Here is a 26,051-nt window from a genome sequence, read left to right on the forward strand (position 1 = left end):
ATAAGTATGTACATAGAGGAAATAAGGTATGTACACATAATAATAATTAAGTAATAGAATAGTATGTACACAAAAGATGGATTAGAGAATAAACATTTGAAAACATTCTCCATTTGTTCTCATGTAACATTGTGGGAACATTTTATAAAAGAACATTTTATATTCTGTCAGCTCTCAACATCACCAAAACATACTCAGAATGTTGCAGTAAAACGTGACGCCTTAGTCAGCATTTAACCTTACAGGAATGTTATTTGAAATGATAAACATCCCTAAAACGTTCTTTGAACATTAGATCACAATGCTTTCTTTAAAACTTTATTGCAACTTATAGGTAACATTAGACAATGTTGTAGGAACGTTTCTTGCTTGCTAAGGATCCAGTTCTTGCTGGTCTTTTATGGTTTGATATGCTTGTGTTACCAGCCAACATATGACAATAGACTTAACTGGTTTATGCCTCGTGACAATGTTAATTCTCCATTCTCAATTTTCAATTAATTTCAATGGATAAACCAGCTAAAGTCACCATCACATGCTGGCATGAGCAGCTAAACCATCACACATATCTTGAGCTGGTCAAGCTGTTTTTTTATGCAGGTTATATTTTGAAAATATAAATAAAGTTGAAGAAAAAAACCCAGAATACATTCTTTTTTCCCCCCTTCCTTCATCCTCCTTCCCCTCCTGTCTTCCCTCCTCACTTATTCCAAGCAACATCTTAATTTCCCAAACTGTCACAAGGTAACATGTAATTTAGCGCTCTGGATTTTGGGCAGACGGCTCATACTATATAAGGTGAAGGTTCTTTAAATCTGGTTTTGACGAATGAGTCAGCTCTGTGAGTTTTGGGTCCTACAAAAACACACTTCTGAGTGGTGGAGGAGGAGAGGAAAATTCTGTTTACGTTCCCAATTCATGTACAGTTATTTAGCACTTTGTCAGTAGGTTACTTGGAGGGGGAGTAGGCAGAAGGAGGCAGAAGAACAGGAATTGAGCTGATTGGCTGAGAGAGACTGAGCAGCAGCGAAGGACTAATCAGGCTGATACTTTCTAAAATTGGAGATAAAAAGACCAGGAAAGTTCTAATGCATTTATAAAGGTCTGAGTGTCTTTTCTCAAATATATCAAGAATGCTAAGTTTTCAGATATTCCAACTTAATTCATTGTTGAGGAGAGGTGTGGCTACTCAAGGGTTTGCTTGTTTTTTTGTTTTGTGTCCTTTCATTTTTAGAGTAGAGGTACAACCTAAATGTACTGTTTAACATCCTTGTCATGTATTTGTGACGGATACCCATTTCTCTATAAAAATACGTGCTTTATATATATATTTGTTCCCTGAAAGAACACTGTAAAAGGTGATTGCATTTGTCTTTGATAAAAATCTTGCCCTGTAAGACACAATTTAAAAATATTAAAACAACTGTATTAGTAAATATATTTATTTTGCATTGGGTTTATATCAAAACACTTTATTTTAAGAATTGTGATCAGTTTTTACAGAGTCATATGGAACTGTGCATTATCTACAGATTAACACAATTTTTACATTCATTAAAATATTACATCCTATATGATACATTTCACATCCATTAGATTAATCTAAAAATCACACTCAGATGTCCTGTATGTTATGGGGCTTCTTATTTGTTTAGGCAACAACATTATATAGGCTTCGATAAGGCTCAGTCATTTTTGGACATGTAAAGTGAAATATGTCGTGTCAAATCAAATTTAATCATATTCATGAAGTGGGATGAAATGCAAGAATAGATTATTTTAAGTCCAATGGACATAAAAAATATGTCAAATGTTTTTAAAATGTATCAATAATATTATCCTATTACTTCAAGGAAGAAAAGGGGCGCCATCTTGAAACACATTTACACTTGTATGCTAGCAGCTTTAGCTTACAGGCTCGGACCGGGCAGTGTTTTATTAGCAGTGGTGTTGAAGAATAAAAGCATATAATTGAGTTTCTAAATGGAACGATGAAGATATTTGAAAGTATGTTTTCGTTCTATTAGCTAATTAGCTTGTCAGCTCAAGATGCTAAGTGTTGGCTGTGCACTTTCAAACTGGATCTTTATTTAGTGGTTTGTTAAAGACAACTGGTTGATGTGAGTGTTTGCCTGAAGTGTTTTTATTTTGTGTGTTTTGAGTCATAGCTGCTCTCTGGCTGTTAGCGTCAATCTCAGCTACTGATAGGCCAGTGACAGAGCATTACTTAAAAATTCACAAAATATAAAAGTATGTTGTTGCAGAAAAAAACTGCAATTTAACTTCAGTTGGACAGCTTTGACAGGTTCCATTTGGAATCCTTTCGAATGTGGTCAAGGCATTTAAAAGTATCAGCAGGATTTTAGGATTTTGAAATGTGCTGGTGAGCAGGTCTAAGGTTTCTCAGCATGTTCATAAGAGTGTCCATAAGTGTTAAGTGTTGAGGTCTTTCCATTTTTGGAACCCATTAGCCACTGGTATGATTTAGCCTCTGGTGGCGACGGCTAATATTTTGGGGGTTCCGTGGATATTGGGGCCAAGACTTCCTCTTCCATGTACCTTTCACTGTTTTGAGTCCACTAAGCACTTGAGACACAGGAATACAACCAGGTATCATCTGCGTATAAATGAATTCTTAAAAAGTTGATGAAAAGCTGAATTATTGTTGGACGACAGCCGTTGGGTTCTGAGAACGCATTTCGGCCATTGCCTTCCACCTGTTCAGCTCTCCGCAGAGACTGTTTACCTGCATGGATTCTAAATAAATGTGATTGGTCAGTACGCCTCTGACTAAAAACAGAAACCTGGAGTACTCCTATACCCAAAATCTTGTACCTTTGCCTAAAGATTCTGCATTCATATGCAGATACCTGTATCTACATATAGAGATGAAGGCGTCTCTAATTTGTTCAGCATTGGGCTAGGGCTCAATAGTTGTTCAGTCCATTCAGAGTGTACAGGAATTTAGGGGTTTATAATAAACATTTGAAAAGTTACTATGTATAAAAAGTGTTGGCCATTAGAATAACTAAGCTGTGCCTTAACTGACAGTTGTGCGGTTTTGGCAAGAAGTTGTGTACATATGGACAATCCATTTAAAATTGCACTTAGCATTACACGTCGATAGTGGACACTTCAGACACATGTCCAGGGTTGTACCTGATAGTAAGTTTTAGAGTTTTGGACGGAGGCATCCGACCACAGGCTTGTCTGAGCAGAACTCTTTCCACCAGGACGGCCGCTCCAGCACCTGGTTGCCCTGCATCACTGTCGACCACAGGTTCTTGTAAAGCTACGACAAAAAGAGACAAGGAGGTTTTTATGGGCTCAAGGTTGAGAACAAAGGTGCTGATCCATTTACAATCATATAATTCTTGTAACCTATTCCACTCTCTCTATAATATTTAGATTTTAAAAAACGCCTTTCAGTCATTTGCCTCAAATTTGAAGATCTACACAATCAGCCCAGTTTCAAGGTGGGCACCCAAGATTGGTGTATCAGCATTTAACTAAATGCAAAAAACTTCTCTTCTCTTCCTGAGTTAGAACACTGAAAAACGTTCAGAAATGTTTGGGTTTTTTTGCAGAACATTACGATGTCACAGTGAAGTTGACCTTTCACCTTTTAGATATAAAATGTTGTCATTTAATCCAATTAGCAATTTGTGTGAAATTTTGTAATAATTAGCATATGAACTGTTGACTTTTGGCCCAAAACATGTTTTCTGAGGTCACACTGTCTTTGACCTTTAACCACCAAGTTGTAATCAGTTCATTCTTAAGTCTAAGTGGACGTTTGTGCTAAATTTGAGGAAACTCCCTTAATGCCTTCTTTAGATATTGCTTTCATGACAATGAGTTGGACGCGGCACATACTGCGCTCACAAGAATGTGATGGACAGACCAAATTCATAATTCTGGAATTATTTCCTAATACTTCTTTCTAAAAGGACATATTCATTTTGACACTGAAGAAAATGGGATTGGCTCTGTGAGCTTTTGGCTGTGGCGTGGGTGGACATCTTCATGCCATGTGTTGATATGATACAGTTCCCTTCCTGTATAATCTGAGCTGTCATCTTCACTTCCTGTCTAACCCGAAATCAAAAACCTGTAATTAAAATGCCTTTTGAATCCACACCAACCACAAAAGAGGCAAAGTTGTCATCTCGAGGATACTGTAAACATACTGCTGGCCGTCCAAATGTCACATGTCCTCCGTATTTCAGGCAAACAACCCGTACAGATTTGATTAATTGACGTTTTGGAACCTCACTATGAATTTGTGTGGGACCGCAGCTGAAGAGGAAGTTTGTTTATGTGAGTTGAACAAGATTCTGGAGAGTGATTCATAACAGGACAGCCTGCTGAGTAAGTTGACTGTTTATCTTTTAAGATGTTTTCAATTTCTGCTTCATAATATTATTATTATTATTATGTTGTTGTAGGTATACATTTACAAGAAGGAGGCTGAGAAGGATATGATGCATGACCACAATCAGAAGCTGGATTCAACCATATGTGATTACTCTTATGCTTTTTGAAAGTGACTAATGGCATATGTTTTCTACAGCAGATATAATTAAGATTAATCATACATCATGATGATGACTTGTATCCAAGACAATCTGAATTATCAAGAAGGCAACTGCCCTCAGGCCACCAAAGGGCCCCAAAGGCCCTATATTAACTGTGTTTCAGAGATTTGGTTTCTGGAATAATACTTAACCACCTTGTTTTGGTGGTTAATATACACCACTACATCACAATATTAACTGAAATACTGTTTTAAAAGGCTAACACTGGATCCTGCAGTATTAGCCCACTTTCAGTTTTCTTTTTTGAATACAGACACAGAGACAGATTAGTTAGATCAGTATGACAAAATGTATCATCTGACGATAAAAAAACGTCTATCATTTCATATTGTGCTAAATTGTTTATTTTGTTAATGTTATCTGATAACGCTTTGCATCCGTTTGTGTAGCCGAGGGCGTGTCTGCATAATGCACGGCACCAAAACAAACAAACATAGAGGAGTTAGAAAGCAATACTGAACGTGGAGATCCAGCAAAACACACTGACACCGACCAGCCAATTCAAAACGAGGAGGGGCTCATACCCAAAAGAGGGGCGACTTCTGTTGTTTGGACGTGGTTTGGGTATGAGAAGTCATACACAAAACTAGAGGTGAGTGAATGTACAAATATACTCGTATCGCTGCTTGTTTCACCTGCTATGTATAAAATAACTTTTTTGCATTTTGGCATTTCATTTTCCCTCTTTCCTTCAGCTCTCTGCCTCTCGTAGACACACACACAAAGCAGGGCTTTTGCAGAGCTCCTGCTCATGACTATTATTTACATTTTACGACCATGTGCACCATTATGACTTGCAAATACTATCAATATCCAAACTGGAAAGCTGTTAGTTTATTTCCAGCTCGCAGTGGATGAATCCTCATACTGCAGTGACAGTTTAACTTTCTGCTGACGCAAACATCCAACTGTTGAGCCGAAGCTTCAAGTCCACGGCAAAAACATCAACACTCCTGGTCTGAGACGAGCCAGGCCTTTCAAAATAAAAGCACCACGGGTTCCACTTTGATTCATTTAATCATAACAATACTTTATTTAACTTTTCTTCATTGACCTTTATACTTAATTTAACAGTATAACAGTACTTCATTCAACTTTATGATAACAGTAGTTTATCTAATTGTATGTTATGACTGTAGCTACACATTATTTACGATCTAACCTAAAAATATTGTGATATTATTACACCATATTGCCCAGTCATACTTCTAATAGTGTCATCTCAGTGCTAATCAATGGCAACCTTTACAAACTAACTGAGTATTGCTACTACTGGTAATTTTACTACTAGTACAAGCTATCCTCGCAGACTGCTGTGTCAGGTATATTAAATTTAATATGCCTTTGGGTCATTGTCCAATCTTTCTGATTTTCTTTAAAACAGCACTGGAACCAGTTGCTAGTTTGATTTTAAAAAATTCAAAAGTAAAAGCAGTAGGAGTTTTTCTTATTTGCACACAATTTTTAAAAGAATTTAAAAGTCTCCAGAACATACAGCAAACCCGAACCTTATGTTGGATCGGAATGTTGTTTTCTTTACATAAAGTCATCACTCCTTCTTCTAAGACCTTCTTATCAGACTTTTCTAGAATTTAGACCCCCAGAGAGACCTTGAAGTACATGGTTTGTAAATGTTTTCATGTTAGGAGGATGAAGGCAACAATAAATCAACAGAGAAGGAATGGTAGTCAGCAGTTTTAGCATTATTTAACTGTAATCTTTCTCAATTGTCCCTAATACTACAGATAAACCACCTAAGACCAAATCTGCAGCATAAATAAATCTGACTGATCCTAAAAGCTGACACAGATGAACAGAATCCACTGTGGGTCTGTGTGACGTCTTCATCTCTAAGGCTAAACAAACATCAGTTTAGCCTTCTTATGAAAAAAGGAAGTTCTCAGACAGTGCAGAGAGGGTCATTGTCAACAAGTGTCAAAAACAATTTATGAGCAAACACAGCGCTGGATGTGTTTTCCTGGAAGAAGGAGAGACAGCAGCCAAAGCTCCGCTGACTTCTTCCCGTAATAAGACTTAAACCTGACTGACTAAATGTCCTGCAGTGGTTCTTCAGGGGAACGGGGAGGGACTGAGAGGCAAAAACTACTGTATGGTTTGTTACTGAGTCACTGTGATGACAGCCAGTTGGTGCACAGAGTTCATACAATTTATTTACAATTTATGCCAAACTATTTTTATTAGATTTTTTTTTTTTTTTTAACAATATTAACATTATGTTTTTAAAATTATCCACAAATTAATTGTGTGCCATTAAAATAAATAAAGATTTGATGATCAATGATCAATTTAAAACGTGATTTTTTTTCAAATTAAATTAAATTAAATGCAATTTTGTAAAATGTAATTTATTTATAAATAGAGAGAAACAGATATGTTGGCAGGCTGATAATGATAGGTATCTGTTGCTGTGACCAAAACCAAAATAACCAATACTATTAATTTAAAAAAAAAAGAATATAAATCAATCTTTATCAATCCGTCATTTCTGATTATTTCATTTGCATTCTCCAGACTCCATAGATGTGACTGGGTTCAAGTGCAAATATTACTTTTAATATTAAATGCGATAATCAAGTATTATTCATCGCAGAAATTTCAAGATAAAATACATTGATATTGTGTTAAATAGTTATTGTTAGAAACAGATATAGCATTTCAGGGCCTTTTAAGACCATACATTCTCTGACACGACCATTGATACTTCTTGTATTTTTGGCCTGGAAATTTGTACTTGCAAATTCCATAACTTTTCCAGGTTTTTCATGACTGTACAAAAACTGTACAATGCCAACTTGTTATTCTGGCAAGTGGCCTGTATAATTAGGCTTTATGTGTGTGTATGTCTTCACCTGTCCATCCGCGTTGCCAATGGGTGAATTGAGAATGAAGTCAGGAGGTGCCATAACATCCACCAATGCTACTGCATCATCTTTGAGCTGGAGGAGACACACAGAAAACAAGGCTGATCTTCAAGTCAGGAGGGAGAAGCGTCTATTAGAACCATAATGTCATTATTCAGCTTTATGAAAACACACAGGAAATGTGGAAGGATAAGAGAGGAACCCAATGACAATAAACACTGTAAATCAGTGTAAGTAAGAAACGCAGAGGATGGTGTGTTTGTGTACCTGAGAGCAGAGAGTCAGAATGGCCATCTGCATCAGCTCTGTGGGTTTCCCTCCACTCAAGTAACCACCTGCACAGAAACAAAACGAAATATCAGTACCATGGAATGTTACGTGTATCTATGCATGCAGTATTCAGAGTACAGTACTCACCCTGGTAGAGTGTAGCTGTGTGGTTGCTGAGGCTCCACAGTCCGTACAGAGCACACAGCCTGCTGAGGACAGCTCTGAGACCAACTGGTGTGTCCTCATCTGTAACCAGCTCATGGAACCTCTGGAGACAGCTGTGCTCGATGTAGGCGATGGCCAGGGACCGACAGAAGTACACCTACACACACACACACACACAGAGGGACATTGATAGCATTTATTTTTGCTCTACACTCAGGCAAACAAAGCAAAGCAATACAACATGAAGATTCTGATTATCACGGTTTAATTCTGAACATGTGTGTGTGTGTGGTGTGTATCAGCACTCTTTGTATTTAACCGAGAGTCCAAACTAGACATTGAGCCTCATATGCAGCAATATGTTCTTTAATTTCTCTTTAATTTCTCTTAGATTTTCAGGTAAGAGAAAAAAATAAGAGAAGTCAACTCCAGATGCACCAAACGCTCTGAACCATCCAAATCTGCTCTGACCAGGTGTGCTTAGTGATGAATCCCACAATTCATCAGTCACCTGTTAGCAAAGGTAACGCCCACTAAACACCATATAAGGGCAGGTTTTGTGCCGTGTGCAAAGACTGGAGGCATGAGACCAAAAAGGGTCGTAAGAGGAACTTCTGCAGGGGTGAAACTGATGAAGGCCTACTGTTAAATAAACTTAAACAAAGTAAATGTGATTTTAAGGAAATATTCCAAAGTATTAAAAGTAAAAGTACACGTGAATAAAGGTTTAAAAAAAATTAATAAATGAAAATAATTTAAATAATTAAAAGAAAATGCAGCATTAGGGACGGACAGATTATCAGTCTGGCTGATTATTATGGCGGATATTTGGCATTTTGTCGATTATCTGTATCTGCAATAAAATTAATGAATTAAAAAGTGCAAAGAAAGTGTCAGCATGAGGAGGAGCCTTTTTTATTTATTCATTTTTAATTTAGATTTTTACTTGACTTTATAAAAAAAAGTTGCTGTATTTGATGTTGAACATTTCAGTTTTGATTAAACGTTTGCTAAAGGCATTTAAACAAAGTTTTGTGTTGGAGTTTGAAATACCTTAAAATTCATTTTCTAATTAATAGTTTTAGTTGCACTTGTATATTCTCATATTTCTGATTTGTGCACAAAAATCTTAATTTGTAAGGTAGTTAACTGATAATAGAAGTACAGTAAAAAGTGTAACATCTGAAGTGCAGTGGATTAGAAGTGGAAAATGGCATGAGATTAAAATACTTAAATAAAATAAACGTAAAAGTAACCTCAAATATGTACTTAAGTACAGTACTTGAGTAAATGCAGTAAACTGACCGAATGTGGAAAAACTGAGACCCGCAGTTGAAATGATTTTTGAATGATGAATGAAATGATGTTGAATGAATCTCAGGCTGTTCATCATCTGTTTAGTTAATGGAAGAATGTTTTCATGATGTATCCTTTCACTGGAAGAAAGGCAACAATCTGGAGGTGGTATTATTTAGAGGTTATTATGCAACAGTTTTACAGGTCTGGCCCACTTGAGATCAAATCAGGCTGTATGTGGCCTGTAAAGTAAAATGAGTTTGACACCCCTGCTCTGGAGACTGTTAAACTGCGACAATGAAAATTATGACGTCATACTGATACAAAAACAAGTCAATTAAATTACTGAATGCGGTGACACACACATTTCCCAGAACCGCAACACACACCCGTCTGACACTTTCACCTCCAGTCTGAGTCTGTGGCACAATAACACAAACCAGATGACCGCAGCCGAGACACAGCCAAAACAGTCAAAAACTCACCTTCATTTAGCTAAACACTATTACTGATTCTAATCTGTTCGTGTGGAGACAAAACATGAAGCAGAATCCTCTGATTCTGATAGATTTCACTGCTTTGGTTTGACCGTGACTGAATCTGGAGCGGAAATTATTGGCTACAACTCTACAAAAGGAAGAAGAATGGAATTATGTGCTTAGTGAAATTCTCAAAAGCTTAAGAAACATTTCTCAGCAGTCCTCTTTAACCATAGCACAGCTAGAAAATACTCATATCCTTTTTTGCCAAAATTAGCGCACAGCTCTGCAGCAGATGAGTCTGCCTTTGTATATGTCTGTCTGTATGTGTTTTGTTTTTTTCTTTTACATGTCATGTGTGACACACTGAAAAACAGGTTAGTAACAGTAGAAGCAGCATGGATGAGAATGAAAACTTTATGGTGATTCATTTAAATCTCTTATTTATTTAGTCTCTCAAACTGGGTGCAGAATAATTTGGGTCAATGTTTGAGTTCTGCTTGGATAGAGATGGACATTAGGTTATTTAGCGATGGCCCGTCTTTGCATCTTGCCGGTAAACGGTTTTTGTCACTGCCGATCGGAGACGGTGATGATAAATACCTGACTACTGCTCAGTCATTTGATGCGGGTGTGGACTGTAACCTTACCCATTACATTAAAAAGCCAGATTTTAGCAGGTTTTAATTTGTTATTTCCAATTAACTGATTCATTAAATCCATAAAGCTGAACACAGCTTGTGCTTTGGCCACACAATTATTAATCACAATTATCAGTGCATTATGTTATGACTCATAAATACCCACTTTTTTAAATAACTAAATCCATCCAGTATCCATAGACTGTGCAGTGTGTGTGTGTGTGTGTGTGTGTGTGTGTGTGTGTGTGTGTGTGTGTGTGTGTGTGTGTGTGTGTTTGTTACCTGGCTGTTATTTCGGGCCTCAAAGTCATCTTTTCCAGTGGCCCTCTGTTGCTCCAGCCTCTTCTGGCTCTCTTCAGCCAGGAAACACACCAGCCACTTGTAGGCAGCCAGAGGAACTGATGTGATGAACCAAGGGGATACTCACTGGGTTAAACTGGAAATAACTGTTGTAACTATTTAAATAACTGTTTGAAAGTATATCTATATAAATATAAGAAAATATTCATTAATTTTCAGAATTTTAACCCTTTGAATGCCAGGTTTTTGTCATGAATCTACTATGTTTTTTGATGAAAAAAACTTGAAAAATGAATTATTTTGAATAAATTACATGCTAAGAAGACTTTTATTGATAATCGTAGCCTGGGATTTGTCAATAATTAGCAGCAACATGGATTTTTGTACATTATTATTTTTTGTGCAGTCACAAATATGCACACTCGTACCGCTCTGGGCACAAAATGCGCTTTTCAAATAACTAACATGAGTCCTTATCGTAAATATCAAATATTCTTTAATTTTTCAGAATTTTAACCCTTTAAATGCCTGGTTTTTGTCATGATGCTGGTATGTTTTTAGATGAAAAAATATATATATTTTCAATATACTACATGCAAAGTATTTTTTTAAATGATCAAAAACTGTAACAATTTTGTTCACACAGAGTATTTTAAACCCATTGTAGGAGCGGAGATGTGAATTCCAACATTAAACAAACATACACAATCTTGCCAAAATGTATGCCATATGTATGAACATGGCCTAAATTATGCAAAAAAAAGAATTAAAAGCATGTAACATGCTACAAACAGTCCCTAAGGGTTAAATGTGAAAATGCAAGAAATATTTTGTACCAAGAATTGATGAGTAATCGTGATAAATAATTGTGATCTCAGTCATGTTTAAAATGATGGTAATTATCATTTTGGCCATAATTGTGCAGTCTTAATTCCTGTAGTACCTGCAGCGTCCATACACTCCTCCACTGTTGTTGCTGTAAACTTGCTTTCTAGGATCTTTCGGGAATCATCCAGGAAATCCACGGTGTGAAGGGGAGACTCAATCCGCACACCATCTGAAACCAGACAACAACAGCTGAGACTTAAGGAATCAATCAGAGTTCCTGTGCTCACAATTCTTTTTGTTTTTGTCTCAGCAGAAAGAGAGTGTATCTCAGGCATTCATTTCCACCATGGCGCACAGAGGGAAGTATTATATTATAATATTCCAAGAAATTACTCAGAATTTCCTGGATGCCATAAAAATCCGAGACAACAACTTGAATATCCTCTTGAAATAAAGGTAAATTCATGAGAAAGAAAAACTAAACATTTTTTTAAAAGAAATTAGATTATAATGTCATAAATTTACTAGGCAAGACTCCGAAATCCTCTGAGATTTAAGTCTCAAATCACACATTTTGTAGAAAAATGTCCTCAAGACTTTCTGCCAGAGAGTCAGATGGTGCAAGAGCGACAAAGTCAACACAGGAAGGAAGCTGTTACAGATTAATGTATCCAACACAGAACGCAACATTTAGAACATTTGTAGCTCTTTAATTATTTATAATTATTATTTAAACTCAATTACAGAATGATTATAATTTTTTATCACTTTTTTCAAGTCTTGTTTACCTGTTTTTTGTTACTTCTTTTCTCATTTTTTGTATTTGTATTTTTTCTTTCTTTCTTTCTTTCTTTCTTTCTTTCTGTCTTTTTAAAAAAAATGTAATTCATTAAATTATATTTCTAATCTATTTAATTCATTTACTAATTTTCTTGTTCTTTTTTACTAATTTCTTGCTAATATTTAGGTCATTTAGGTAATCATAATAATAAGAATTATTATTATTATTATTATATGTTTTTCAAAGCTGTGATGAAAACATGTTGGCTTTTTTAATGATTTACTGACTATAATAAAGGCTTTCATAGGTAATTCCTCCTCATTTTTCACGTTTTTCACATATTTGGAGGGTCTGGATTTCCTTTGTGTTAATCCTGTTTGTTCCCGTTTCCATGAGCACCCCTCACAAGCTTTGGACCTACATTTAAAAATGATGTTATAAAATTATTAAACATTTTTTAAGCATCTTTTCCAGGTCATTTCTGTGTTTTTAAACTTTCTTTTAGGTTTTTTTTACATTTTATTCTTAGCTATCAATCTTTTTTTTTTCCCTTTTTAACTCGTTTTCAGGTAATTTTCTTGTACTTATAATTCATTTCTTTCTTGCCAATTTGCTCTGGTCAAGATTAGCAGGCTCATCAGAACTTGCACCTGCAGCACATCATGTCAATCACAAACAAGTGATCTGTCTTCTGAAGGAATTTTTGGCTCTATGTTTGGCCCCCTCCCCCTAAAAGCTGGTAATGACCCCTCAGTGTGCCGGGACTGACCACGGCGTTTGGCATGGAGCCTGCTCAGCAGGTAGTTGCTGGTCTGCTGCAGTAAGACGTTGTTGTCTCCTTCGTATGTGCAGTTTGGGTCGTTGTCATTACGCAGATCACCCAGCCGGTTCACTGAAAGACACAGGAGGTAGTTAGCTCTCTGAGTGTGTGTGTGTATATGTGTGTGTTTGTGCATTAGTGCGTACAAGCATCTGTGTGTGTGATACTGACTGGCCAGGTATCCATGTCCCCCGCAGGCCTCCCTGCACTCCTGGATCCCCCTCTGAGCGGTCCACGAGCCCAGTGGTTTACTAGAGCAGCTGATGGCGTGCATCTCCCTGCCCATCTCTGCCTGCAACACACACACAATATACACATCTGTATGACACTATGCAGTATAACTGTGGATACAGACACACACCTCACTAGCTAATTGATAAAAAAGTAGTCCCTTTAATTGCTAATGGTCTTGTTTGGTCATATATTGTATGGAGTGTACATAAAACTGCGATAGTTATCCATATTGTAGCTGATTGTATATAAAATCTGGGACTTTTCTTATAGAATGTGAATGTATATATAGGGGTAGCAAAAAATAAATGTGTATTTCTTCCTCCTCCTTTTTGAACACTGGATGATTTAAGATAAATGAATTTAAATGAATTGAATGATTGAATTCTTTTATGATAATGTCACACCACCGGGCGGCTCATCCCCCATGGGATTATATGACACATTTACAACAATGAGAGCAATAGTCCACAGTGCATATTTCATTGTATGAAAACAGCTGGCCAAAAATCAGAATTAAAGCTGAATGGGAAACTCAAAATACATACAGTATATTAATAAATAAATATCATCGTACACCTACTGAAACAATGCTTCCTTCCTCATGTCGTAAGCATTCTTTAAATTAGTTGCTAACTTGAATGTCTCTTTCTCAAACAGCCAGGTCAGTCGCTGTGAGTCATCGATATTTATCAAATCTACGTTAGCGTTCATATTAATGAACAATTCCTCAGGAATCTTCCTATAAAAAGAACAATACAGAATAAAGTTATACTCATTTTCTATTTCTTTAGGGCCACATATTGGGCAAATTCAACTGTCTACTTCCAGGCCTCCATACTAACTTTTCTTTGACAAATTATACAGAAGATCATTTTCAGTGGAATATTCATATTTCATTTCAGAGTAGGTATGTAGTTTTGGTTAACTCCAAATCCCCTCCGCCAAATTATTATGTTTCCTTATTGTTACATTATGAAACACCATCACCGTTATTTTGAAGAATTGCTAAAATCTATATCTACAACACACATCATGCATGTCTGCTCCCCACACTCAATGCCTTTTTTATACCGCTTAAATATTTACATATTTTAATATTTAAGTTTAAGTGGCTTGAGTATTTTTTATTGAGACTGATGTATAGATTTTAAATGGGCCTTCTTTTTTTCATTTTGTTTTTTTTTTCATTGCACTTAGCTGTCAGGCTTATTTGCTTTTATTTGTGTGTGTTTTTTTTAATTTCAAATGTTTGAAATAATGATTCCTTCATTCATTCACTTTGACCTCATCATAACTCACTTGTCTTTCACTCTTGTCCCTCATCATCTGTCCGACCTGGAGCTCAACGAAGTTCATGAAGATGGTTTTGCTGAAGTGTTCGAGAGCGTACGCTGCCGCCAGGTACGGGATCAGACGCCATTGCTGAAACGACAGAAAAACATCAACACCTTCTGTACATTTTACAAAGAATCTGCAGTTTGATGTTGTGAATTTGCTTTGAAACGCCTTCCCTCCACCCTGACCTGTAGCTGGTACTCCAATACAGGAATCTCCTCTGTGTCTTTGGGTCCAAACTGTCTCCTGGCGGCCGAGAAGCGGATGGCAATAACCAGAGCCAGCTTCAGGTTGACCTGAGCCATTCTGGTGATGGACAATCTGCCTCCTGACAGGGCGCCCAGAGACTCCCCGAACCGCTTGTTGGGGTCCTTAAAGGAGAGAAAAGACACAACGGAGAGACGTGAGAAACAGGACTTAGAGAGAATAAATATATGTGCATAATTGCTGCTTATATCATAGTTCTTCAAGAATTTGGTGTTGGACTATTAACCCTTTACAACCTGGAGCCATATCACTTTTCTCGTCTGCTTTCAGATGCCTTTGACAAGTATTTTAAACTTTGAACCTGCACAACCTTGTCCAATTTCTTTCAAAAACACGGGAAAAAAGGAGCGACTTGGTTAGAAATTTTCCCAAAATTATTACATTTATTTATTATTTATTATTTTTAAATAGCTATGGAAAAATGTCTAGGAAAAAAAGATAAAAAGCTAGGAAACAGAATATATTTTTAGTATCATAAGCACATATCTAAAATTATGTTACTTATTTTTGTTGCTAATTTTCTGGAAATTTTCTTGTACTAACAAATTTCTTGCTTTTCTTGGGGAATTTACAAATCAGTTTGGCTGAGGATTGCTACTTCACATGTGCAAGTTTCAAAAACAGGTTCATTTTGGATTCAAGAACAAAAATGACCAAAAAATGATGGAGAGGTTAGACTTGTTACTTGTTAAAAGGCACAATCATGCCATGATTTTTTCTGACATGCCTTAATGAAAACTGTATGTTGAAATACGTACGTAACTGTCAAGCCCATATTTTTTTAAGGCTTTTTAACTTTTGTAAATCAGTGCCTTTGATTTTTTTTGGTTTTGGCTTATTTCCAAACAGAATTACAAGTCTAATCTATCCCTCGTTTTAGGTTATTTTTGGGGCTTTTCTTCTTTCGTTGGTCATTGTCTTCTTCCCCTGTTTTTGAAAGAAATCAAAGTCATTTGCCCAGGTTTCAAAGGGTTAAAATCTACAAAAGACCTAAGAAAATAGAAAATGTGTCCTGAAAGTCTCTACCTCCATTATGTCCTTAAAGAATGTAGAATCCCCTCCAGATCAGCTCAGGATTTCAAGCATGAATCTTCCTGTTCCCCCTGTCTTACTATGTGTTCATCATCTGATGTCTTTGTTTACTCAGCTGGGTGGGATATTCTGTTCAAGACCTGGGGACAAGTTCAACTTAGGACCCCACCACAACTACCTCGTGCGGTCAGAATCTAGCAGAATCTAGGTCCATGGAAAAAAGGTGATCCAGATCAAACTGAGCCATGTTTCCGTTGCTTTCTGGTTTGAGAATATTTTCGGATGGTTCTGACTGGACTTGGACTGTATGTAATATTTCATACCTTCCTGAAATGTAACGACAGCATAAGTGCCCAGTAATGTGCTACTTACTTTGAGCTTTTCAGACTAATAAATACACAATAGAAACCCCCAAAATGTGAGGAAATGTAATATTCTCACACCTATTTTCCTTATTAAACTGTCCTCGTTTTAAATTCAACTTTCTTTCGATCACGGACGACTGATGAGGCGCAATTGCTTTAATTGCCTAAAACTAATTTTATTCAAACTCAACAGAGACAAATTAAAACTCACCCAAACCGTATTGGTTTATCTTGCTAGTAAGCTAGTAAGTCTAGTTAGTAAGTCCACTGTTCCAACAATCTCCAGCTCCGGTTTTGTCAAAATAAATCCTTAATTCACCAAGTTAGATGTATGAAACATGCTGTTATTCCCCACAGTCTCTCTCTGCCTGCTGGCCGCCGGGTGTTTACAGTCCTGTAACGTCTTCCTTCACCACTTGGTGCTGCTGTGACTTTCAGATCAGCTGTTCCACCAGTAGAGACCAAAGCTCTGGTGGTGCATGCTGTGCACTACATACAGTGACTTTAATAGAAAGAGGAGCACTTGTATTTATGACAGTATTGAAAAACACACCTTCAGGATTTCTAATTAACCTGGTATACTATGATATGGCCGAAGGCCAGTTCTGACTTTCGGATAGATTAAAAGATGAAGGTGAGTTAGCTTGGTGATACCAAAAGGTTTAGTTCCCCATATCTAGCTCCTTGGTTTAGGCCTCTGGACTGTCCTTACTATTTATACCTCTCATGGGGTAGCAGAGGAATTTTCCAGGTCTGGTTGTCATTAGCAGCCATCTTCTCTCCACTTCCATATGGATTTGGCCCCTGAGAGCTCATTAAATCACTGCAGCAGTGAAAAGCAGCAGCCATGATGTGAAGACAGTGTTTGACTGCTGAGCAGCTGAAGGTTTCCTGCTGCAACCATCTGTGCCTGAGCGCGGTACACTGCATGCATTTTTGAAAGGTTTCTTAGTAAAGGGACGGTTCTTTTAGGACTTGCTGCCAAAGTGAACACTGAAGGGAATGCAACTATATTCAATTTTTACACTGATTTAATGGGTCAGTTCACCCAAATTACTGTCAATTTTTGTAACTGTTTTGGTTTCAATCTCTGACAATTCTCCCTTGGCTTAGTCAGGTAGCTGTGGCTCAGGTAGGAGATATTATTGTCCAGGTTTGACACATTTTAATGGAAATATAAGGGTTAAAAGAAAGCTGATCGTTTCTTTACTATTCTATGATTTATCCACCTCAGCATGCAAGTCCTTAAGCAGTGCTCGTTTGCTCAATCAGTGTTTTCACTGGTTTAAGTGACTAATGCCACGGGCGCATGCAGGTCATATCGGCTGTGGGTAATTAAAATGAACTCCAAAAGGAACTTGCAAAAATTAAACTTGGCTAGTCCTCTCTACAAGGCAAGCCAGTGGCAAGCCAGGGAAGACAACCACTCTGTAACACTGCTGTGCTATCACAATAGTACAGCATTTTCGTAGCTCCAACGAAAGCCAGAGATGTCTTGTCTGGTACAGGGGGAGGCAAACTGTGTCTCTGGAGCCAAATGTGGCTCTTTAGCCCCTCTCCAGTGGCCCCCTGTGGCTGAAAATGTGTAACTTTTTTTGTTATTTTCTTTGTCTTGTTTTTGTCTTGCATTTTTAGATTGTAAAAATGCGTAGTCTATATACCAATAAGTAAAATGTTTTAAGATTTTGCCCACTGAAGTGTGTCATACATCTTCGGTTTTGCATATTTTTCCTCTAAATTCTGCAGAGTCTCTATAATGATGGCTAGTCTCAAGTCTTTCAAGCAAGACCATTTATGGGTTCCAAATCCAAAACATGGAAAAGCAGCAGCTGACGTGGACCGATTTATTTGCTTTAAGTGCCAAATAGTAACTGCGGAGCTGCCACCATGTGGTAAAACATAATAACAGATGCTCATTTTGACCTTTTAGTACTGTTGTAGTACTGTTGTAGAAATATTTTTAATCAATATTTAAGTTTATTTCTGTATCAAATCACTGGAAGAGGCTATAAAGCTCTGTAGTGAGAGCGGGGAACTACAGAGTTTGTAATAATTTGCTGTAGGGTCATCACTCAGAGTGATAACTTACACATTACACATACTCATTTTACACAGTTAAAAAAAAATTACTAGGTGGTGCAGCTTTAGTTTAACTTTATTTGGTGCTTATCTAGTGTCCTCTCTTTGGCCACCATTGGTAATTTAACTCACCTTGAAAGGTGTGACGTAGCGTCCATCAGGAGTAACATCTCCAGTTTTATTCAGCAGATTCTCCCGAGGGATCCGTACATTATGAAACAAAGCAAACCTGAAGACAGAAACACACAAATACGACTTTTGGTTACATACACACTGACAACATGTGCACAACACAAAATGGGAAATGCAATGAAATTATAGTGATGTGGTGTGTTTGTTTGATTACAGCAGGTTGCTAATACTCATACTGTATCCTACCGAAGCAAAAACCTGAAATAAAACACAAAAAACTAAGATTTAACCCTTTGAAACCTGAGCAAATTGGTTTGATTTCCTTCTTTCATAAACATAGTGGGAAGGCAAAAAAAAAAGGTTAAAAAAAAAAAAAACAAATAAAAACATTACCTAGAAAAGTCCTAAAATTAATAAATATGTACAATTTTTTTTAATTTTCCTATTTTTTTGGTAATATTATTTTAAATATAAAATCATTAAAATAATAATAGTTTTCTGGACATAATTCTCTCTCTCTCTCTATGTGTATATATATATATATATATATATATATATATATATATATATATATATATATATATATATATATTTTTTTTTTTAATTTATTTTTTTAATAATCCTCCTGTCATTTTAAAAATAAATAATTTTAAGGTCAAACATTTCTAGGACTTCTCTTGCCAAGTTGGTCACTGACATTTTTTGTTCGAATGTTTTTAAAAAAAATCAAAACATTTGCTCAAGTTCCAAAGGGTTAACTACCTTTTAAGAATAGCAAAGAAGACATTAAATATTTTTTTTTTTTTGTATAATTATCATTTCAATCCCCAGGCTCATAAGGCAGTAATCTTACGGTGCCCTGGACAGAGAACAGAATCTAATAGGACAAGGCCAGAAACTACTTTACAGTGGCTCAAACAACAAAGTTCATCATCAACTTTGTGTTATTTTATTTTATTTTAATCGACTGGACTTTCAAAAGACAAAAATTCTAAAAACTGTGGGAATTGAAGCTCGTATGACTTTGAGGATTTGGGGTTTTCCCTGCATGGACAGCCTGTATGATTATGATTAACTGCTTGGTTACAATCAGTTTTTCTGCGTGTTTGCAATCCAGTTTCTAATGTTTCCTTTAGGTCTGACAATCCTCTGCTGTAAACTTTGAAAATAGCTCCATCTAGTTGCTTTACTGAGGCACTGAAGAGCATGCTGCTGGTTTACATCATCAGGGGATGATATATGGTGTGTGTAGGACAAACTTTGAATTCTAACATAAGGTTTGTAAAACCCCAGTGTTCATTTGGAGGCTTGAACTGTTACCATCTGAGCAAGATCACAGCTGATGAATGAACCCAGTTGAAAATCAAGCCATCAGTGTCAAATAGTCTCCCTCTGCCGTCACTTACCCGTTATCCAGTCCGTTCTGGCCCAGCTTCTTGCCCATGTCTCCGACCAGCACACCAGGCATCGCCAGCAGGGTCTTTGGATCTCTCACCTGCAGCACATTTCATTCACACAGATTTAAAAACATCCATTTATGGAAAATCAGTTCAGCTTTATAGCATAGTTTTAGAAGTTTCATGCTCTTTGGAGGCATTTTCACATTTTAATATAATGATGAGTCCTTATCAAGAAAACAGCAAATAAAAGGAAAAAAGTTTGCATTTTTTATATCCTTGGGGCTAATAATAACAACAATCAATGTCGTTATTGTTTTTATCATACCCCGTCATCTTTATGTAGGCCTCTTGTGATGGCCGCTCATGGTGATGGTAAAAAAGAAAAAAAAAGATTACAAATCATTTACTATTACAGTGCTTGTAATATGTTAGTTTACCAACTAAATCAATTTTTGATGATAGAATTAATAGTATTACCAGTGTGTTTATTATTTCCATGTTCATTTACAGTTACAGTACTGTAACATCTCACAGATGGTTAAAAAAAAATCATACTGACATAATTTCTTTCACCAAATATATGATGAAGTAATATTATATATGTAGTATTAATAACAGTAAATATTCATGCCTTTTTTATTTTAATTATTTTTTTTTTTAAATTATCTTTTTATCAATACTTTTACCATAAAAGGCCAATGCAACTTTTTGGTAAAACATGGTTTAAGACAGTAAAAAAAAAACAACAAAAAAAAAACATACTTACATTTTTTTTAAACCACTTTTAATAATAATCATGTTCATAAGTTTTTTTCTTTATCAAAAAATAGTCGATTTTAATTTCATTAGCCTAGCCTCACTGCCTATACCAGAGAGGGCCTCGTCAACCATTTGGTAGAGCGTGTGTTTACACAATTATTTGACCCTTACTAGATTTTTAATCTGATTTGCAGTTTTGCATTTTAAATGGAGCACATATACATTTTTGTTGTTGTTTTTGTTTGTGTTGGAAGGACTTCTTTGAGTTGGACAAATCAAATGGACATTACAGTTATTACCTTGTGGACTAACTTGTTAAAAAAAAATCTCAGCTTCTTTCATACCTTAAACTCCAGAACTGTTCTGGTTTGAGATTTTTTTGTTTAAACATGAATTAAGATTATACTTTTCATTGCAGCTCTCGTTTCAAATATATCTATCTATCTATATATATAATAAGTTGAAAACTGTGTTTTCTGACAAGCAGCTGTGTGACATCACATCAGATAGCAGCCCATGGTGACGTAACCAGCTGAAACATGGTCAGGGGTTGAAGGTCGGAGTCTTACCTGCACGATGAAGGAGTGCAGGCCGTGACACTCCCCGTCAGGCGTGTAGAGCTGAGCGAAAACCATGGCGTGGGTGGCAGTCTTCCCCAAGTTCCCCACCCAGAACTTAGCAGCCTCAAAGTCCGGAGAGTTGATCACAAACTCCTGCAGAGTAAAAAGTTCAAGTTTGACTCCAAACAGTAGATCAGATACTGTAGATACTTCCATGCTGTCACATTTCACATTCATACTGCTGACCTGGCTGGAGGGGTCGTATGTCGCTGTGGTCCTCATGGCTCTGGTGTTGCTGCCGTGGCTCAGCTCAGTCAGTGCAAAGCATCCGTACGTCTAAAACAAGACACATGCAGCTGCAAATTCACAGTTTATGGTGATGGATCTGAATATCACACCTGAGTGAGATTAGATGTGGAAGCAATAATTGGAATTGACGAGCCTAACATGCCCAACTGTGTATCCTGAACATTTTGAGTTTTGAGAAAATGTAGTGCATCACAGTAGAGCCTTACCAAAGCTGTGTAAAGTGGATTTATTTGCAGTGTAAAGAATTCTTACCGTCATGTCTTCAGTGTATTGAACAAATTTGCTGTGTCTCTTTGATCCTGTCCTTGCGATAGTCGCTCCAAACATCTGAAACAAAAGATATTCTTCTTAGCATCTTTTCCTGGGATGAGACAATGACTAAAAAGGGAAAAAAATGTAGATAAAAAAATGGAATGCCGCCTTAAAGGGATAGTTCAGATTTTTTGGAGCAGGGTTGTAGGCTTAGGCGGTATCACAGTACAGTACATCAAGGTATCTACAAATCCTACAGGTATGTTTTTCAACACTGTCATGAATACAGCAATCCTCTTTCTATTAAAACTCATTGTATGTAGTGCACAGCACGCACCACCAGAGCTCAGTCTCCGGTTTCTACTAGTGGACTTGAGCTAAAAGAGAACCAGTAGTGGAGAGAGATGTTACTGGATTGTAAACAGCCGGCGGCCAGCAGAGAGACTGTGGGGAATAACAGCATGGTGAATTAGGGATTTATTTTGACCAAAACAGAGCTGGTGTTGGTTGGAACAGTAGACTTACTAGATTACTAGCAAGAGGGACCATGAGTCCCACCAAGAACCATTGAGTTTTACTTTGTTTCTGTTGAGTTTGAATTTGTGTGTTTTATGCCGAGTTAACATGGCAATTAAGCCTCGTCAGTCTTCTGTGATTGAGAGAAAATTTAATTCAAAAGGTGTACATTTGTATTTGTCTGTTTACTAAAGAAATAGGTGTGAGAATATTATTTTATTAAATTTTTGGGGGATTCTATTGTGTATTTAGAGAGCTCTAGTCAGCATGGGAAGCCAACACTGTCAGATTATCAGTAAAGGAAGTAAATACAATGCATGCCATTACTGCTTTTGGGTAGATCACATCACATGTCCTTCAAATCTTAAAAGTTTTGATAAACTCATTATGATCAATGTTTCATTTTGCACACCTCCCACCACCGTCACCAATGCACACTTACCCCTTTGTTGAGGAAGTACTTGGCCGACAGCGCCCAATCGTACATGCCCAGAGAATCATTAAGGGCCACACCCTTCCAGGGGTTGGCCATCGCCTCCTCTTGTGTCATGAAGTCATAGCGGAAAAGCTGTTTCACCCTGTGAAATTTCATTTGAAGATTTATTTTCTATATGTACATTATATAAATATGGACGTAATGTATATTACATAGATATGGATATGTTAGATAACAGAGGATGTTACTGGTGGTCAAAATTTGCAACTTTTGGTTGTGTTGATACCTGAGGAAGGTGAGCTCTCTCATTTTCTCGATGGGGACGTCTTCACCAGGCCGACGTGCAAACAGAGGGTCGTCCTCCAGTGTCTTAAACACATGTTGCTGCAGCACAGCGAGGACGAGGAACATTTAGATTATTAATCATCTATTTTATCTAAAAGCATGGTTCCTTCAGATTACCGAAAGTTAAAAACATCACTTTTTAAGACATTTTAATGCAACTCGGCATAACAATAAAGACCAATTTCACAAAAAATTAAAAAAAAAAAAAAAAAGATTGCTTGAAGTTAGGGAAAATGTTATCAAAAATGTTTTTGGAACATAAGACATGATGTTTGTGGTCTGGTGAAAAATTTAAATCTGGGGAGAACTTGCATTCCTTGCATTTTTCTGCGATTTCACTGGCAAGTTTTTCACTCTGCATGAAAAGTGGACTCAGTAAATTAGTTTTAAAAAATAGAAGTTACCAATTATTTTTAGATTTTACTATGCAACATTAGAATCCCATCCCATGTCTGACCATTTTTAAGACTTTTAAAAGACTGATTCAGCCCTTTAAAACCTGGATACACATCACTTTTCTTGTGCTGTTTTCAGACTTTTACAAACATTCAGACCTTTATTTCAGAGACATATTGGTTTGATTTCTTTTTAAAAAATAGGGGAAAAAGCATTGAACAACTTATTAAGAGATGTTCCACAAATTGCAGGAAATAAATAGATTCTGAAAACTGTTTTTTAAAAGTGCTAGAATAAAATATCTGTAGAGAAAAGAAAGAGCTACAAAAAGAATTGTATCTATAATGATCAAAATTACATGTTTAAACTTATGTTACAGAATTATTAATTATTATTAATTATAATATATATTATATTATTATAATTATTCTTGTTTGCTTTGTTGTTTTCTTTTAATTCATTTTTGTGTGTTTGCTTTGTTTTTGTTTTGTTTTTACTAATTCAAGGTAATTTTCATTCTTTTTTTTGGTACTTATTATTTTGCTAATTTTTAGGCCATTTATTCTGTTGTTGCTTACTGCCTTCTTCCCATAAAAAAAAAAGAAAGAAATCAAAACAATTTGCTTATATTTCAAAAACCCGGAGTCCTTTTAACATTAGTTCGAGCCTCATTTTTAGATTTTTAAACTCAATGCCTTTAAGGTTAAGGTGTTTTTAATTCATTTCAAATTAAATTATCTGCATTGCATCATGAATTTTTGTATGTTAAAATCTTGCATGTCATACCCCTCTCTTTCTCTCCCCATAATTCTACCTCTACACTGTCCTTTGACAAAAATGCCAAAAAAATAAATAAATAAAGTGTGTTTAACTTTTCAGCTTTTCATATTTAGTCCAAACTGCAGAGAGTATTTGATGGTGCCAGCTACCTTGAACGCCAGGATTTCCTCTCCCTCTAAGAAGCAGAGCATGTCTTTCCAGCTGAACGAGGCTTGTTTCCTGTAGACATCCAGCGGGCCGCTGGGTAAATCAGCCACCGCGTGATCCATCTTCATGTGTTCAGACTGAAGGTGTTCAACGTGCAAGGACATCGGGCACTTTGCTCTCTAAGGGAGGACAATAACAAAATTGGTGTGAAAATATGAAAGCTATCAAACACTGTATGTTTGCTTATCTGCGATAACAAAGGAAATGCAACCAGATGGAGAATCTTTACCTATATTTGAGTTTTTGTCAAAAGAGAGCCTTTTTACTCCCTCTCACATAGAAGTTAATGGGGGGGGGATTTTTTCGCACATTTCTAGGATTTTAGTATGTTTCTAGGTTTTAAGGACATTTCAAGTTTTTAAGGATGTTTCCAGGATTTTAGGCCATTTCTAGGATTTAAGGATGTTTCTAGGTTTTTAGCACATTTCGAGGATTTAAGGAAGTCTCCAGGAGTTTAGGACATTTCTAGGATTTTAGGATGTTTCTGGGATTTTAAGACATTAGGTGACCTCTGTCAGGGGGAACTTTTTTAGATAAACAAGCTCTATTTCAATGCTGTTTTATGCTCGCTGGTACCTTATATATACTAAAAGTACAATATTCAGTGTGAATCACTTTATTTTCAGAATTAGACAATGGTTGGGCGACAGATTTGGCCAGCGTGCTCTTAGCTTAATATCACTTGCTTTATGTGTTATTATAACTGATATTAATCACAACTGTGTAATTCCACATATCATCATACTGTATATACTCTCTGAGAGGGTAACCGTATTGTGAAAACTCATACCGTTGCAACAAACAAAGGTAAAAATACCAATATGAATCTTTGCTTAATCAAATGAATACAGAGGAATCCTGGAGACAACAGCAAACACCGACCAGTATCTGCTAATCTGCTGTCTATAGCTTCAGTTTTATGTACCCAAATATTGATATATTCCACTTGAAGCTGTCAAATATTGTAAAACTCTGCAACAGAGCTGGCTGAATCTAGCTATCTATCTAAACTTTGTAGCTCAGCTGCTATCTTCACTGTGCAAAGTTCAAGGTTTGGTCGGTGTCTGGAAGCTGTTCAGCTGGTTTAAGTTCATTTGTCCAGCACACAGCAGTGCATTAAACTGGAAGAAGGCCATATAAAGTCAATATTAAACCCAGCATTGGTCCCAGTGTCACTCTGGCACGAGTAGTTTAATGTCTAACTTTAACCGGCGTTTCCTTAAAGAACCGACATGCTTGTTAACAACATGGCGTGTCTGTGGTTATGTGTCTTACCGTGTACTGTGTGCCGCCTGTTTAACTGCTGGGTCAGACCGACCTGAGCTGTGTTCCGCGCTGTTTCCGAGCGGTTGTGTGTCAGAGGTAACATGCAGGTCGGTTGTTTTCTTAGGCCAAAAGATAATATGCCATTTCCTCTCCGGACTCTTCAAAGTAAGAGCACCATATCCGTACAGTATTTTTCAGAACTAGACTCGAGAGCAGCCTTGACTTAAAAAAAAAAAAAAGAACTGAAATGAAATGACATTACTTTTAATCAAATAAAAAGACATAAAATGAAACAAAATGGCATGGGATGAAATGAAATGG

General features: G+C 36.6%; 1 protein-coding gene across 1 annotated transcript; it reads right to left on the bottom strand.

Moving 5' to 3' along the window:
- Positions 1 to 1,426: 1,426 nt before the first annotated feature.
- acox3 (acyl-CoA oxidase 3, pristanoyl) lies at positions 1,427 to 25,898 on the bottom strand. Its single transcript, XM_042512410.2, has 19 exons — positions 25,740 to 25,898; positions 24,407 to 24,583; positions 23,023 to 23,120; positions 22,743 to 22,878; positions 21,785 to 21,859; positions 21,470 to 21,559; positions 21,233 to 21,376; positions 19,911 to 19,999; positions 18,505 to 18,601; positions 14,818 to 15,000; positions 14,594 to 14,716; positions 13,232 to 13,352; positions 13,010 to 13,132; positions 11,575 to 11,688; positions 10,614 to 10,729; positions 7,898 to 8,072; positions 7,748 to 7,815; positions 7,469 to 7,555; positions 1,427 to 3,292 (listed from the first exon to the last, which is right to left on the bottom strand). The coding sequence occupies exons 2-19, from the start codon at positions 24,566 to 24,568 to the stop codon at positions 3,173 to 3,175; spliced, it is 2,121 nt and encodes a 706-aa protein (XP_042368344.2). The 5' UTR covers positions 24,569 to 24,583; positions 25,740 to 25,898; the 3' UTR covers positions 1,427 to 3,172.
- Positions 25,899 to 26,051: the final 153 nt, after the last annotated feature.

The sequence above is a fragment of the Plectropomus leopardus genome, chromosome 23, assembly GCF_026936395.1.
Source record: "Plectropomus leopardus strain MGB_pleo_1.0 chromosome 23, ASM2693639v1, whole genome shotgun sequence".
Taxonomy (NCBI): Eukaryota; Metazoa; Chordata; class Actinopteri; order Perciformes; family Serranidae; genus Plectropomus; species Plectropomus leopardus.

Coding starts and splice junctions, on each gene's coding strand:
- acox3 (XM_042512410.2), bottom strand. CDS start 24,568: ATGTCCTTGCACGTTGAACACCTTCAGTCTGAACACATGAAGATGGAT. Junction 13,133..13,231: donor GGGACATGGATACCTGGCCA/GTCAGTATCACA, acceptor TGTGTCTTTCAG/TGAACCGGCTGGGTGATCTG. Junction 11,689..13,009: donor GCTCCATGCCAAACGCCGTG/GTCAGTCCCGGC, acceptor GTCTGGTTTCAG/ATGGTGTGCGGATTGAGTCT.